At 37.4% G+C, this 17143-nt stretch overlaps 1 protein-coding gene across 1 annotated transcript; it reads left to right on the top strand.

Moving 5' to 3' along the window:
- Window positions 1-16398: 16398 nt before the first annotated feature.
- Window positions 16399-16929, top strand: LOC308185807 (ribonuclease H-like; the record flags this gene model as incomplete). Its single annotated transcript, XM_080574369.1, has 1 exon — window positions 16399-16929. The coding sequence occupies one exon, from the start codon at window positions 16399-16401 to the stop codon at window positions 16927-16929; it is 531 nt and encodes a 176-aa protein (XP_080430495.1).
- Window positions 16930-17143: the final 214 nt, after the last annotated feature.

Genomic DNA, 17143 nt, shown 5'->3' with positions numbered 1-17143 from the left:
TACAACTCATTTTCTTTACCTCGATATGGTTAATATAGACTGGAATGGGTCTTTATACTCATGTAAACATAATGAGCTTATTTGATCACCCTCATAAAATCTAATTATTATAGCAGGAATTGTGTAGTTGAATTATAATGAAGAAGTCTACTCTTGATTTCACAGAATCACAGAATCATCATCTAGGTTGTAAGAGACCTCCAAGATCACCTAGTCCAACCTCTGACCTAACCAGTCCTCCACTAAACCATATCACTAAGCTCTAAATCTAAACATCTTTTAAAGACCTCCAGGGATGGTGATCACAGAATCATCGTCTAGGTTGTAAGAGACCACCAAGATCACCTAGTCCAACCTCTGACACTAACAAGTCCTCCACTAAACCATATCACTAAGCTCTAAATCTAAACATCTTTTAAACATCTCCAGGGATGGTGATTTAACCGCTTTCCTGGGCAGCCCATTCCAATGCCTAACAACCCTTTCAGTAAAGAAGTTCTTCCTAATATCTAATCTAAACCTCCCCAGGCCCAACTTTAGCCCATTCCCCCTTGTCCTGTCACCAGGCACGTGGGAGAATAGACTAGTCCCCACCTCGCTACAGCATCCTTTAGAGAGTGATAAGGTTGCCCCTGAGCCTCCTCTTCTCCAGGCTGAACAATCCCAGCTCCCTCAGCTGCACCTCGTAAGACTTGTTCTCCAGACCCCTTCACCCTCGTTGCCTTTCTCTGGACTCTCTCGAGCACCTCCGTGTCCTTTTTGTAGCGAGGGGCCCAAAACTGAACACAGTACTTGAGGTGCAGCCTCACCAGAGCCGAGTACAGGGGGACAATCACTTCCTTTGTCCTGCTGGCCACACTGATTCTTATACAAGCCAGGACGCTGTTGGCCTGCTTGGCCACCTGAGCACACTTCTGCCTCATGTTCAGCCGACTATCAGCCAATACTCCCAGGTCCTTCTCTGGCAGGCAGCATTCCAACCACTCATCTCCCATCCTGTAGCGCTGCTTGGGGTTGTTGTGCCCCAAGTGCAGGACTGGGCACTCGGCCTTGTTGAACTTCATACAGTTGGCCTCAGCCCATCGGTCCAGCCTATCCAGATCCTCCTGCAGAGCCTTCCTGCCCTCGAGCAGAAGGTTATTAACCATCTCGCTATTAACCAAATTCTCAGTTACCTCTGTAAAAATTTTAGTGACACAAAATCTGACAGATTTATTTATTCATTTGTTGATTTATTTTGGTAGTGGTGGTTGTGGTGGTGGTGGTCAAAGACTACGAACAATAGAGAAAAGGCAAAGGAGATATTATGTGAGGATATGGTTGTATCAGCTGAATCGGTCACCTGTGCATACTGACCTCGTCCCTAATCCAGCAGTTCTACATTATTAGAATTATAGAATAATAGAATCATAGAAGAGCTTCAGATGGGAGGGACCTTAAAGACCATCTAGTTCCAACCCCCCATACCATGGGCAGGAATGCTACCTATTGGATCAGGGTGATCCAACAGGTACACTATTGGACACAGCACACTGCTGGCTCATATTCAGCTGACTATCAACCAGTCAGTACTCCCAGGTCCTTCTCTGCCAGGCAGCTTTCCAACCACTCATCTTCCAGCCTGTTGTGCTGCTTGGGGTTCTTGTGCCCCACGTGCAGGACCGGGCACTTGGCCTTGTTGAACTTCATACAGTTGGCCTCAGCCCATCGGTGATAAATAAGGGATGGTGTTGTTCAGGACCATCAATTTGAATGTTGGAGTCTCTAATAAAATAAGGAGGCATCTTAACCTATACGTGTGTTAATTTATGTTAAGAATGATGGAAAGCACTCCATTGTGTTAGCATTTTTTTTCTGTTTTAGCTCTTAAATTGCCTGAATAGGGTGAAAATAGTAGTTGCATATTTTAGATTTACAGGGATTTTCAAATTTAAAATGCCTTGACTTTCAAAATTACTAATATTTACCTGACCATGCTACCATTTGTGGTAATATTAAAACAGTGTGTTTTCTATGGTCCTGGAGAGCCAATGTTAATTGTCTTTGAAAATACCACCAAATGCACAGGTCAGCTTCCAGTTTGCTCTCTGTGTTATATACAAAAGGTGAAAATTTCATAGGGAGGCTTGAAACTTCATAATACATTAAAAATATCCATGCTGTGAATAAAGAAAAAAAAAATCTGATCAGTTACTGTTATAGTCGATCACTAGAGAAAAAGGGCAGTTAGTTTTGCTGTAATCATTTTATTCTCTTAGTGTTTGTTGACACTCTTACTTTTTGCTTTTAAACTCATATAACTGCTGAATGTATTTATATTATTTGTCCATTCAAGAAAAGTAGTAATGTTATTTAATATTGCTTCCAGGCTTTAGATGGATCTAACTAAACTAAAACATCTTAAATGATTCTGTATTTTTAATTTGTCAATCTTTAGAGTTGACTTTGCTCCAGCAAAGGAATTTATATCAGACCTGGAAGTTTCTAGTCTGTGATTAATGTCATATCAAACTCTTCAAAACTAACAGAGGAGAGGCATTGATGGATAATTGATTTTTTGTAGTAATATTAAAACTTATGAAATTGCACAGACTGGAAAAGCATGTGTAAAGCTTGAAAATAAATGCTGTTACATATCTGTTTTTGAATAAGGTCATTCATTTCTTAAACACTGAAATGATTTCTCCTTTTCTCTAATTTTCTTTTTTTTTTTTTTTGTATGAATAATGATATTAACATTAAACTCTCTCATTTATTTGCAAGTGCCTGCATTTTAAGGAGTGCCAAATAGTTTCATCTTTTTTTTTCCTTTTTTTTTTTTTTTTTCCCTGAGTGATGTACAAGTTCAGTAAATCTTTACTTCTGAAAAGTCATTTTTCCTTATAAATCTTGTACTAGTGTTATGCCCCATGTGGCTTTAAACAGAACAATAACAAGTCGTGATTAATAGCAATAATTCTACCAAACTATTTGTCTTGATGACATCATCATGCTAAACCATCAGGTTCTTGCATGAATTTAAGAAGTGAAGCCTTCTTCACAGCAGATAGAAGAAACATATGGTGAATTTTATTAGTCTTCTGAGGAAAGTTGAAAATCCCAGGGACTTCTGTGATTGCTTTCTTTCCTTTATATCCACAACATTATAGAAACCATACCTAGTGCAGCAGAGTGATGAGGAAGATGCAGATTTTCCTTGCTTGCAGAAGGAATATTATGCGGTTAGAACTTGATGTCACACTGAGAGGAAAACTGAGACAATAAATGCCACAAAGCATATGAGCAACAGGGAGGCATGAGTACAGTCCTGGTAAAGTGCTCCAAAGTGAAAATCAAAGTAAGCAGATAAAAGCAGACATTGGTCTGGGCTTTTTAATCAGGCGCCTGGAGCAATGCTGAGGCAGAAATGATAAATCTGTGTCTATGTTATGGCACAGAGGGAGCACTGCAGTCGATCAGGTCAATGTTTATGTTAACTGTGGTGGAAATCATTGAACATTCACCTTTCACCCTTGCAAATGAATCAGCAGGTTAGAAACTGCAGTTAATTTATGAAATAGCATGCGATCTCACTAACTATGCACATGGAAACTGAAAGGTAGGTAATTTGAAACAATCCCTATTTTAGATTGGGTGTTGATATAGTGAAGCATAATGTGAATGTGAGCTGGCATTTTGAAACACCCATTTACAAGAAAGCAACAGGCAATTAGGAGGCAAACGCACAAATTTGAGCTGATGGTAGATAGGTCTAAAAATACTTAAAGCACTTAGATAAAAGGCTGCATTTAGAGGTTCTGAGCACCTGGGTCTGGCCACTGAACTACAGATATGCAAGCCTGAAGTACCTGGTCTCAAAACAAGTTTTTGTGAGAACATAACAACTCAGAAAACATACTTATTTTCAAATCATCTTCAACAGACCAAAGAAATTATGTTCCTAAGAGTCACACCAAATGCTCAGGGAGATATCTGACAGATGGATACATGCAAGTGACTCTCAGGAGAGGGGTTTGCAAACACCTCTGTGTGAGCTCAGACCTTCCTCAGCTTCCCAACTGTGTGGATTGTACACAAGCAGAGGCTAACTGCAGAAGCTGGTATTCACCCCTCTGATAAATTGTAAAGAGCACAAGACAGTGACCTGTGGGATCCCCATTAGACACACTCATTAATGCTATTGGGTCCTTCCAAAAGATGCTTGGAGACATCACTCCAATCAGTCACTCAGACATCTCAAGGACTTTCTCACTGCCACAAGACAACAAACTTACTGAAGGACAGAAACAAGCAGTTTCAAATTATGTCAGCCCTCTTTGGTAATAACCCATTTACCTGCAGAGCTTGGGGAGAGCACACTCTTCATAGCACTCTATCCCTAAGGTAAGCAATACCACCTTCATATACAGGGAAACAATAATTCAGCTGAAGATTGTGGGTGGCATTGCAGTAATATTTTAAGTTGTTCTGCTGTATTTCTTCATATTATCTCACAATGACAATGTCTAAAGCCAGTCAGCTCTGGCATTTTCCAAACTGGGAATGCTGACTTTCACAACTGCTGCATCGTTTGCTCTCAGTTGTGAAGATTTCCAGATTTTCTCAGAAAGAGCACTTAAATTCCCTGTTGCATGTCTTTTTAAAGACCACCTATCCACAGTGTTTATTTGATAGTCACTGCCTACTATGAACCAGTACCATGCTTGTGACAGATATAAATGGCATTGATGTCATGCAGGAGGCAAAGAATAGAAGTGGATTTATGTTTACACTGAGGGAAATTTCTAAGATGGAAAGAAAAATCTACACAATTTATTTATGTGCTATATTTTCTGCATCCTCCTCCTCTCATTTTAAAAATATCTCATAAGTTCACAAGCTAAAAAAAAAAAAAAATACCAAGAAAAACAACTGAGTATGGCTGAAGTTGGTGTATAGATTGCTTCAACTCATTTTACATACCTGTTTGGGTTTTTTTTAATTATTATTATTTCATCTCCTACTTGAATTGAGGTTGCTCTCATTGCTTGTAATATTGATATTGATAATGCTGGAAAACACACAAACTGAACAAGGAAAGAATCAGCTGGGTACAACCACAGTGGCCACATAAATGAAGCTTATACCAAATTCAATATGGAAATATATAATTTGTAAAAATGCTTAGGTGTTGGGTTTTTTTTGTTTGTTTGTTTGCTTGTTTGTTTTTTCCAAACCTAAACATTCAGGAAAAAAATCTAAATACAGAACAGTTCCATTATCTTCAGGGATAGTAAAATCAAACTTATAACAAAGTAGTGAAATTATTTTGAAAAAAAAAAAAAAAAAAAGAGGTGTTGAGTACACAAAAATAGGTTTTCACTCAATTAACAGGTCACTGTGTAAATAACAAATAGTGTGATCCTGGCAGATCATAATGATCCACGGGTTATTAAAGACAAGAAATGCTATGTCCTCATTTTGCAGATACAACCTGACATGCTACAATGATTTATATATCTTGAAGCCAAGACAATCATAGCTGTAACAACCTCTGTACAAGTTTCCATCAGAATGAGTGAATAAATATTGTCATTGTTTATAGAATTTACCTTTACAAAGGGGCTAAATGCAACATCTATCAGAAAGACTTGTAGGATAGAATGGCCTCATATGAGACAATATATAATAATTAGTATCTTTATCTGGTGCATGGGGTTCTTTTTCATAATCACATGATGATTACTGGAGAAAGGATAGTGCACTGACCAAAACTTTAATTTATTATAACACCTGTAGAAAACAAACAAACAAACAAACCTTTTCTATCATTTTAATTTTGAAGTATGATTTCAGATCTTACCATTCATAAGACACAGTTTAAAAGAATTAACATTATGACATTTATTTTTCTTTCTCATTCTTTGATTTGAATGAATAAGAAGCTTGAAATGTAGATTCAGCTGATAAATGAAACCTCTGTGTGCTCCAAGCAGTGTCAATGAAGCGGATGTTGAAGGTCAGAGGGAGCAGCTCCTCCTGTACTCCAAGGACATCTTGTCAGGTATCAGTCTCCGACAAGCACATGATATAGTTACACACTTTAAGTTAGCAACATTATAATATAAATTCCTTACAATGTCAATGACAGAAAGAATCACCAGATTGTGAACACAGAATTGACAGAATCACAGAATCAAAGGGGTTGGAAGGGACCTTGAAAGATCATCGGGTCCAACCCCCCTGCCAAAGCAGGCTCCTTAGAGCAGGCTGCCCAGGTAGGCGTTCAGACATGCCTTGAATATCTCCAGAGAGGGAGACTCCACAACCTCCCTAGGCAGCCTGTTCCAGTGCTCTGTCACCCTCACCACGGAGAAGTTCTTTCGCATGCTGGTGCATGCGACTGTCACCATGTGACTGTTGACTATGGAATATGTAAAGCACAGAGAAGATGCCTAGGTCACCTATACTGGTATTGAGATCTTCATGTTTGTTGTACTGTCAGGGAAATTTATGTTCTCACAGTTTTGAAGTGAAACATGCATATAAATCTTTTTTATTATTATTTATTTTTGTTTTATTTTGTTGTGTTTTGTTTTACTTTTCTCACACATATATATCTGATTCTTAACTGCTATAAAATGATACAGGTGGACTGAAATTATTGGACCTATCTTGACCTACATGGACCAAAGCCATACTTTACTGCAATTGTTAACTGGCCTTTCTTCACTATGCACCAAAGCAACTCTGAAAATATATAATCCTCTTGTGTTGCTGGAACATACACATACAAAAAAAAATGACCTTGCTATTTCAGCAGTAAGTGAAAAACCTAAAAGACTATTGTCTAAAGTAGGACAATCTTAATAGTGTTCATGTCACTTATTTTCAATCAGTGTGAGGGGATAGTGTGAGGGGAAAAAAAAATAATAAAATAAAAAGAAAAAAAAATCTCTGCTGCTCTATAAGCAGTGAAAATGACATTCCTGTGGTGAACCAATCTCACAATAATACAGGGTTTGGCTAGATCAGGAGATCTGAGATAATCCACATGGAATTAGGAGTTAAACTTCAATACTACATATTCAATTTTTCCAGCTGAACTGACCTGATCTTTGACATCCAGCAACTCCAACATTTTCTCTGGAAAGCTTTTTGAGACCAAAGAACCATAGAATACACAGAACAAATTGGAAAGGGGTCTTTTGGATGAATTCGTATTCTGTGGCACATGAGTCTACCTTTGCTAATTTTTAAAACAAAAATATCATTAGATGTAGATGAGTGCGGTTCGGTTAAGAAGAAGAAAAAAAAAAAAAAAAAAGCAGTTTATAAAACTCTAAAAAGTGTCAATCAACCAGAAGACAAAATTAGTACAAACCATGATGTCTGCAGTATCATCTTCCTCTCAGACAAGGCCAGACTTTATTATTCCTCCTACTTCTCATATTATGCTGAAATAAATTGTCATGAAGCATGTTACTTAGTGCCTCCAGAAGTAACATACTTTAGTGAAGAGGATATTAGTTGGGTGGTAATCAGCTAATCCATTCACAGAGACAGCTGAGAAGTTCGTCTCTGTAGTGATTCAGCACGATATTTATATGCTACATTTCTCATCCTTATCCTATTCCTTATTCACCTACATATACTCTCCTTGGATTTGTTTTAAGTAAAGTACATTCTTGTTTTGAGTCTGTTTAATAAATAAACTACAATTATAAGTATTGTCACTATAATGAGGTTGACTCAAGGCGTTGTAACTACCTGTGAGCATGATATAAGGACAATATCTGAAATTGCTTGACTAGAAAAAAATGAAGATGAATTTTAAGTCTGCATCCAAAAAACTTTAAAGAATAATAAAACAAAAATACTACTCAGGTTACATAATTATTAAAATGGTACTCTGAAAGTGAAAATTTATTTAGAACTTACTCAAATAGCCTTTGAATCCTTATCAGAGACTCGATCCTGTGCTCCAAAAAGAAAATCCTTTTATAGCCTATGTCTTCTAAAAGTTCTCTTACATTGTCTCTCTCCTTTGTCCAGAAGAAAATGTGAGTTAAATGGATTCATGAAATCCACATCAAAAAAGAAATGGAACATCTAAACAACAACCTTTTGGGAAATACTTAGTGTTTATTAGTCAGCACATATTGCTATTTTTTTATTGTATTCTTTATTTTTTTGATAATACTTCTTATTTAGGGAAGCAACTCTGTAGAAACTTTCTCTTTGGAAAAAGTTTGTGCACATCTGCATATACTGATACAGATCATATCATAAATTTTATTTGCTCTTTCCTTTCTTGGCAGCCAAGATTGGTGTGAAAGCATCTTGCTTGCATGTGCTAGCTTTTACTCTATCTATTTAATTTTAGATTTATTACTAAGAGGCTAAATATGCTCGTGTATTTTTTACCATATATTGGATCCACCATTCTTGCTTACCAAACAAAATACACATGGGGAAAAAAAAAAAAAAAGACAAATCGAAAGAATTTTAAATAATTGAATAGAAGAACAAGTCATTAATATTAATTCTTTTTATTAATTTTAGTTTGCATTAACTTTAGGAGGTATGTAGTTTCCTTAAAAAGTATACTAAAAGTATACTAAAATAATGCATTCCGCCTTTAAAATCCCAAACAGAAAACAATTCATATGACTTATATAAGAAAACAGCTTAAAGAATTCAGAAGTATTTAAGGGAAAATAATACATCAAATATGTACATAAATGGGGCTGAAAATTTATTCTTTTGAAAATATGATAAAAAAATTACAATAATTTGTAGAAAGTTTAATAATTTTATCCATAGGTAGGGATGGAAATAATGGTATATGACACATAAACATAGATACAAAGATCTTCGGTATTAAAAGGCTCTGTGTATTCTTTTTTTCATTGAGAGTTCACAGATCATCTCACCAGAAGGTGATTTATTTCAAACGTTTTGCTCCCTTCAAAGATAATCTTCAATTAAACCAAACCTAAGTGTGTTTTGTTTGTTTGTTTGTTTTTGGTGTGTGTGTTTTTTATTTGTTTGTTTGTTTTTTCCCTTATTTCCTGTCTATGTTATTTCTTCACTCCAACATTTCAGTTTGCATTGTGAGATGTGTATCAGGCAGAATATATGTTTTCCTCGCCTATGGATTTTAAGGCCAGAAAGAACTACAACAGTTTGTCTCCGGTGTATCACAATCTCACCAGTAAACTCTCTGTAAAACTCAGTCTGATCTAGAGGTAGATCTTGTCTTCATTTAAGATTAAAAAAATCTCATCTGGTAAACTGTCTGTTAGACGCCGTCTGAGCTATAGCTTAACGAGTCTTGATTTACGATAAACCATAATGTTTCCATAAGAGCTCAAGCAGTGAACAGCCCTGGCTGCACCTTATATCTGCACCTTATTCCTTATCTGTGTCTGCCTTACAAACCTTTCTGGGAATATTTCTGCTGGATGTACTATGATTACTTGCAAGAATACAGTGTAAACTCATAAAGTAAGTTTTTGTCAATAACTTAAATGTTCCAAAAGTACACATACTTTGACCACAGACCAGTAATAAGAACAAGTTTTGGTTCTCCCCCCTGTAGAGTGAATAGTTTGTAACAGATAAATAGTATGGTTTAATCCTGTGGTATGTATCATGGATATTCCATTGTATAAAAGATGATTTTCCTGAGAATTTACTAATAAATCTACTAGTTTCTAGATCCAAAAGAAATAGTATTTGTCTTGTTTTTTTTGTTTGTTTTTTTTTTGGGGGGGGGGGGGGAGGGGTGTTGGTTTTGTGTGTGTGTGTGTTGGTTTTGTTTTGGTTGTTGTTGTTTTGTTTTTTAATCTTTCTCCTGGATATTCCAAGTAATGAAAAAATATGGACATATGAATCCTGCATAAAGCTCAAATTAATTAAAATTGCTTTTTTTTTTTCATTTCTTTCTTTATTTCATTTTAAGTAATTAGCTTGTAGTGAGTGTGTGATTATATCTATTTACTTTTGCTCTCAAATTTCCTTGCACTAAATTATGATGACTATCAAAGTTTTTTCCATAATCCAGAAACAATCACATCCTTCCCTGTGAGACATACAGATGCTGAGACTCAGACACCGAACTCCCATCCTCTACTGTTATCATCAAAAGAATCAGTAATTCAAAAACAACACACTCAAAAGAAATGCAGGTTTAAAGTATTTTTTGCAGCAGGCTAAAAATATGTCATATTTGTTGTAATTCGTTTGTTACGACATAATTTGTTGTAATTATCCCAAAAGAAAGCTCTAATATTAATGAGTAATATTTAAGATATCTTTTTACTCTCATCCTCAACTGAGGCAAACACTTGGTAACATCCAGAGAACCTTCCCTAAAATGGTGGTATCCTAATTTTTTATATAAGAGTGTAATCATAAATTAATATCACAATTATGATTTTTAAAAAGCATTTTAATCTCATCTGACTAAAACTCATAATTGCATGTGTATTGCATGTAATCACCACAGGTTTAAACAATACTTGCCTGCAAATCCTAGATATGTAAACTCTTTTCTGAAAAGTCTACAACTGAAAAAAAAAAATAAATAAATAAAAATAATAATAAATAAATAAATAAAAGCTTACTCTTTCCCTTTGTAAATTTAATATTATTAGTCATTTTAATATTATTATTACTTTTAGATTTGAGACACACAATACATTTTAATTCAATCTAGCATTTATTTCAGATCTTGCTAGGAAGTTTTACATCTATAATTACAATTATTTAGGATTTGACAAACAAATCATGTCATGTAATTTATATGCTGCAAAAAACAGTGTGTTTTATTCTAGTTGATTCAGTAGGTAGCAGCTAAGTATGTACTGAGGCATTTTGTTTCACAGGCTGGATATCCTCCTGGTCAGTGTGCTGGTACCAGAGATAGTCTTGTTATGCATCCCCAGCCACAATTTGTGTTAACATTCAGAGTCCCCAGTTTCAAGGCTGCCAGAGGCCAAACTCATTGGTAAGATAAATTATCCCACCCCTCAGGGACACAAACAAGCCACCTGTCACTTGTCAAAGAACCAGTACTGGTGCAATGGTACCTAATGTCCTGCCATCCCACCTGCAGGCAGTGGCTGTTTTGAAAGGGTAGCCATGGATAAATGTGATGGAAAATAGGTGAGGATGTGAAGGATTTAGATAAATGAGATTAGGTACAATTAGAAGCAAATCGTGCTGGCTTTTTGTTTGTTTTGTTTTGTGTTTTTTGTTTGTTTGGTTGGGTTTTGTCTTTTTGTTTGTTTGTTTGTTTTTGATTGTTTGTTTGCTTGTTTGTTCGTTTAAGAAAGCTTTTAAAGCAACAGTGACTTTCATTTTTCTTTACTGAATTGCAAAATAAGGCACTCAGAGAGCATTCTGTTTTATATCTCTATGAAATCCACAGCTCACATTTTGCAAGTCAGCACGTTGTTTCAACTCTGATATTCACTTCTTTTGTGTTCTTCTCAGGTTTGGGAAATTATTTTATTTCTTTCAGTCAACTGTAAGCAATGCATCAAGGCCACACCACCCTGTGAGTAGACAGGTTTTTATCAGTTTTTACAATTAATCAGAACCAGAAAATTAGCAGCCACAGGAGTTATAATGATTGCACTATGCTGTATTGGAGTTATGAGAAGAGAGTTTCAATGTGCGCTTCTTCAAATTCAGCTCCATTTGTGCTCCACATTAATAATGACTTCAGTTGTCTGAAACCAACAAAAAAAAAAAATCCAATTAAGTGTCATTACATGACTTCAGTTAAATGCCTGCTTTGAAAACTCTCTCAGAAGATATTAAGTTTCAGTGAGTTTACTGCAACATGCTGTGACTGAATGTTTAATTCTTAAAGATGCACTGTCTTTTTAAAGCAGTGGCCTGTGCAGTTACAGATTAATTACTAGATTTTAGATTCTATGAAAATGAAGAAATTTAATGTGACCAAAACTGCCAGAGCACAAAAAAAAAAAAAAAAATCTTGAAAACAAATTAATTACAGTGCAGCCTGTCTGCATCACAGCTTCAGGGAGAGAATATGTGAAAGGAAGTATTAGCTTTATGTTTTATCTTAGACATAAGTCATGCTTCTCCTGCATTCACATTGTACAAACACAAGCTCACAGTGTAATACAAAATGATATGTACATTCCAACATGACACATTTTGTCTTAACAAAAGTTAAATATTTGCTTGATCCCTTATTCTAACAGAGAAAAACATAAATTTGATTCTCTGAAGGTGATAATAGCTCTAAACTGGAAAATGGTGAGCCATTAAAAATAAAATGAAGAAAGAAAAACAGAAATATGCAATAAAACTCAAACGTGTTTTGGCTAAACAAAATTGAGAAGCAATAACATTAAGAAGCAAAGCAGATGACTGTGTTGTCCAATTACAGGAAAGTACAGTTAAGCACAGAGATTTTTAATTTCTTAAGACGTTAAAAAATTATCATAATTGGTAGGTTCAATATGTCTGACTCTAGAAAAAGAGAATGATCATAAATAGACAAGGAACTGAAAAAAAAAAAAAAAGAAAAAAAAACAGAGAAGACTCCAACCTGTTGTTGATTAGTAAAGTCTTAGTCTTACTAATCTGTACTATTTTTCCATTTCTCTTTTACAAAGATACAAGTTAAGTCTCAAAGAGCTTTAAATGAAAAAAGAGAAAGAAAAAGAAAACAGATGAGTTGACATGATTTTTATATTTAATATAGGGGCAAATTGTCCTCATCTACTCCTCAGCCCAACATTTGAATTACTAGAAAAGATGTAGCTGTCAAACTGGAGATTACTTAAATTTGATTAAAAAAAAAAAAAAAAAAAAAAAGACACCTTATTCTTTCATTAAAAAGAGTTTTAGGAAATAAAATATTTTTTAAATAAATTCCTTTAGAAGCTGACAGAAATCAATGAGGGATTGAATATCAGACAAAAGGGAAGGGGCAGATTTGAAGGATATTTAAAATGAAGCCAAATGTGTTTTTCAGTTTGTTTCCATTCCTGTCCCAGCACAGTAAACCGAAATTTTATGAATTCATAGATTTGTAAATATGTCTTTTCATATACTTTTCATTAGCTACTTACTATTCAAAGAGTGTCAAATATGTTGGATTTTCAATCATTTTCCTCCTTGTTTTGGCTTGCTCCATCATCAGCTGTACATATGAGAATCACAGAATCACAGAGTTGTAGGGGTTGGAAGGGACCTCAAGAGATCATTGGGTGCAACCCCCTGGCAAAGCAGGTTCCCTAGAGCAGCTTGCCCATGCAGGTGTACAGACACTAAATGTAAATGTAAAGTACGTATAATTTCTTTTGTCTTGTAATATTGATACCGCCACACCTAGCAGAATTCAGCAACGGCAATCAGGTGAGACTACCCCATCCTATTATTTCATCCAGCTGATTGGATGTATTATGTATTATGAAAACTGAATAGCTTAGAGATGAAGATTTGATGATTTGATCATTTACCTTCAAGAGCACTGCTCCATTCTCGACAATAATAATTATGTCTCTTTTGCTGAACTCAGTAGGGTTAGACATGTAATGCTCAACCTCTTAGTATAAGTAACATGCACTGTGTTTTGTAATTTCATAGAATGGCTTGGGTTGGAAGGGACCTCAAAGGTAACCTAGTTCCAAAGCCCCTGCCATAGGCAGGAACGCCACCCACTAGATCAGGTTCCTCAGGGCCTCATCTAACCTGATCTTGAACACCTCCAGAGATGGGGCATCCACAACATCTCTGGGCAACCTGGTCCAGTGCCTCACCACCCTCTGAGTGAAGAATTTCCTCCTAACTTCTAATCTAAATCTCACTTCTTTTAGTTTAAAACCATTCCCCCTTGTCTGGTCATTTTCTGACTGAGCAAAAAGTCACTCTCCATCTTTTTATAAGTCCCCTTTAAGTACTGAAAGGTTGAAATGAGGTCACCCCAGAGCCTTCTCTTCAGTAGGCTGAACAACCCCAGCTCTCTCAACCTTTCTTCACAGGAGCTACTTTCACAGGCCAGGATTTACTATATAGGTATGAAGATTATTTGGCAGCTCTTCTCACCCTACTACACTGTCAAAAAACTGATCTGGGGCCCCCAGCACAAGAAAGACGTGGACTTGTTAGAGCAAGTCCAAAGGAAGGCTACAACAATGATCGGAGATCTGAAGCACCTCTCCTATGACGAAAGGCTGAGAGAGCTGTGGATGTTCAGCTTCATTGTGACATTTCAGTAATTAAAGGTGTCTCATAAAAAGGATGGAGAAGAACTATTTACTCAGGTAGATAATGATAGGACAAAGGGGAATGGTCTTAAATTAAAAAAGTTTAGATTTAGACTAAACATTAGGAGGAAATTCTTCACTCAGGGGGTAGTTAGACACTGGAACAGGTTGCCCAGAGAAGCTGTGCATGCCCCATCCCTGGAGGTGTTCAAGGCTGGATGGGGCTTTGGCCAACCTGATCTAGTGGGTGGCATCCCTGCCTATGGCGGGGGGGTTGAACTAGATGATCTTTAAGGTCCCTTCCAGCCCAAGCCGTTCTATGATTCTATGAAAACTTTGCTAGCGTTTTGATAGTCTCTAAGGTTCATATGGCATACGCCAGGAATCTAAAACCTTATCCTGCACCTTGAGCATGACTGAAGTTCTTCCCTCTTCTTCACACAGCTTGCCTCTCGGCCATTCTGTCAGTACACCAAGTTTTAGAACACCTTGCTGGGCATTAGTCTTGAACATGGATCATCGGTTTTAGTAACACTTCACCAGACTGTCAGAGCAGCCAGTTTAATGGGTTGAACAGATAAGATGAGATAACATTACCACTTTTAAGAACTTAAATTATGAAACTGACTCATGAAATTTAAGAAATGTAAAGATGGGATTTTGTATTAAGTCCCTGTTAAAGCCCCTATATAACATGGCTGGAAAATTACATAATTAATGCAAATATCTAAAATACCTACACCCATTTGTAGTAGGGAGTATCACCCAAGTCCCACTGTTCCTTGCCCATCCTTGCGAAGAATTTCATGAATGAGCTTTCCTGACTTCATTCTATATTAGCCAGTTCATTTCCCTTGTAATTTAGCATTATTTTATTTTTTTTTTTCAGTGTTTAAAACAAGAAGGGTGGAAAAAAGGGAAGCACATGAAGTTGTCTTGGAACAGAGATACTGGTACATGCTAAATGAAAGGCTGCAAAATTGATTAAGGAAAACAAATAACCTTAGAGCACTGGGATCCTTTAAGAAAGAAAGTATTTGTTTAATAAGCAAAAATGTGTTCAATTTTCCATTACATTGTAACTTCTCAAAACATCTTAAGGAAAGCAGAAAAACATTGGAGATTTTTCAATTTTATCAAATATGTTATTTTCTGACAAAAATTTTGACTACTTCAGCCTCCGTAACCCTTATCCTGACACTACTGCAATGATTTTTTTCACACCTCTTTTGCTACATAGGGCTAAAAAGTATCACAAAATCACAGAATTATAGGGACCACAAGAGATCATAAGGTCCAACCCCCTGCCTCAGGGGTGGAAACACAGTCCTACTGTTTGCCATGGACTGATCCAGTCTGCACTGGAACAAGGGGGAGCTCCTGAACACCTGCAGTACATTGATGACATCCTCGTGTGGGGCAACACAGCAGAAGAAGTTTTTGAGAAAGGGAAGAAAGTAATCCAAATTCTCCTGAAAGCTGGTTTTGCCATTAAACAAAGTAAGGTGAAGGGACCTGCACAGGAAATCCAGTTCTTGAGGGTAAAATGGCAGGATGGACGTCGCCATATTCCGACGGATGTGATCAATAAAATAACAGCAATGTCTCCGCCAACTAGCAAAAAAGAAATGCAAGCTTTCCTAGGCCTTGTGGGATTCTGGAGAATGCATGTTCCAGGCTATAGTCAGCTTGTGAGTCCTCTATATCGAGTGACTCGAAAGAGAAACTATTTTGAGTGGGGCCCCGAGCAACAACAGGCTTTTGAACAAATCAAACAAGAAATAGCTCGTGCAGTAGCCCTTGGGCCTGTCCGTACCGGACCAGCTGTGCAAAACGTACTTTACACTGCGGCCGGGGAGCATGGCCTCACCTGGAGCCTCTGGCAAAAAAAAAAACAGAAGAAACTCGAGGTCGACCTCTGGGTTTCTGGAGCTGGGGCTGTCGAGGATCAGAAGCCAATTACACCCCAACTGAAAAAGAGATACTCACGGCATATGAGGGTGTTCGAGCTGCTTCAGAAGTTGAGGGCACAGAAGCACAGCTCCTCTTGGCACCACGGCTACCTGTGTTACACTGGATGTTCAAAGGGAAAATTCCCACTACACACCATGCAACTGATGCTACGTGGAGTAAGTGGATAGCGTTAATTACACAGCGGGCTCAAATGGGAAAACCTAATCGCCCAGGAATCCTGGAAGAGATCATGGACTGGCCGGAAGGCAGAGATTTCGGAGTGCCGACAGAAGAGGTAACCCGTGCTGAAGAGGCACCAGCATATAATGAGTTGCCTGAAGACAGAAAGCAGTATGTGTTGTTCACTGACGGATCCTGCCGTGTGGTAGGGAGCCATCGGAAATGGAAAGCTGCCGTGTGGAGTCCCACACGACGAGTCGCGGAGGTCAGGGAAGGGGAAGGCAAGTCAAGTCAATGTGCAGAAGTAAAAGCCATACAATTGGCCCTCAAAATTGCCGAAAGAGAAAAATGGCCAGTACTGTATCTCTACACTGACTCATGGATGGTGGCAAATGCTCTGTGTGGGTGGCTGCAGCAATGGAAACAGAGCAACTGGCAGCGCAGAGGTAAATCTATCTGGGCTGCCACCCTGTGGCAAGATATTGCTGCTCGGGTAGAAAACCTGGATGTAAAAGTACGTCATGTAGATGCCCACATGCCCAAGAGCCGCGCAACTGAATAACATCAGAACAACGAAGAAGTGGATCGAGCTTCAAAAATTGACGTGGCTCAGGTGGATCTGGACTGGGGACGTAAGGGTGAGCTGTTTGTAGCTCAATGGGTCCATGAAACATCAGGACATCTGGGGAGGGATGCCACATAGAGATGGGTTAGTGATCGAGGGGTGGACCTGACCATTGAGGCCATCACACAGGTTACCCATGAGTGTGAGACCT

The sequence above is a fragment of the Anser brachyrhynchus genome (genome assembly GCF_964034855.1).
Source record: "Anser brachyrhynchus genome assembly, chromosome: Z".
NCBI classification, from domain to species: Eukaryota; Metazoa; Chordata; class Aves; order Anseriformes; family Anatidae; genus Anser; species Anser brachyrhynchus.
Note: the sequence above shows the minus strand (reverse complement) of the source record. Positions and strands in the feature narration are given on the sequence as shown.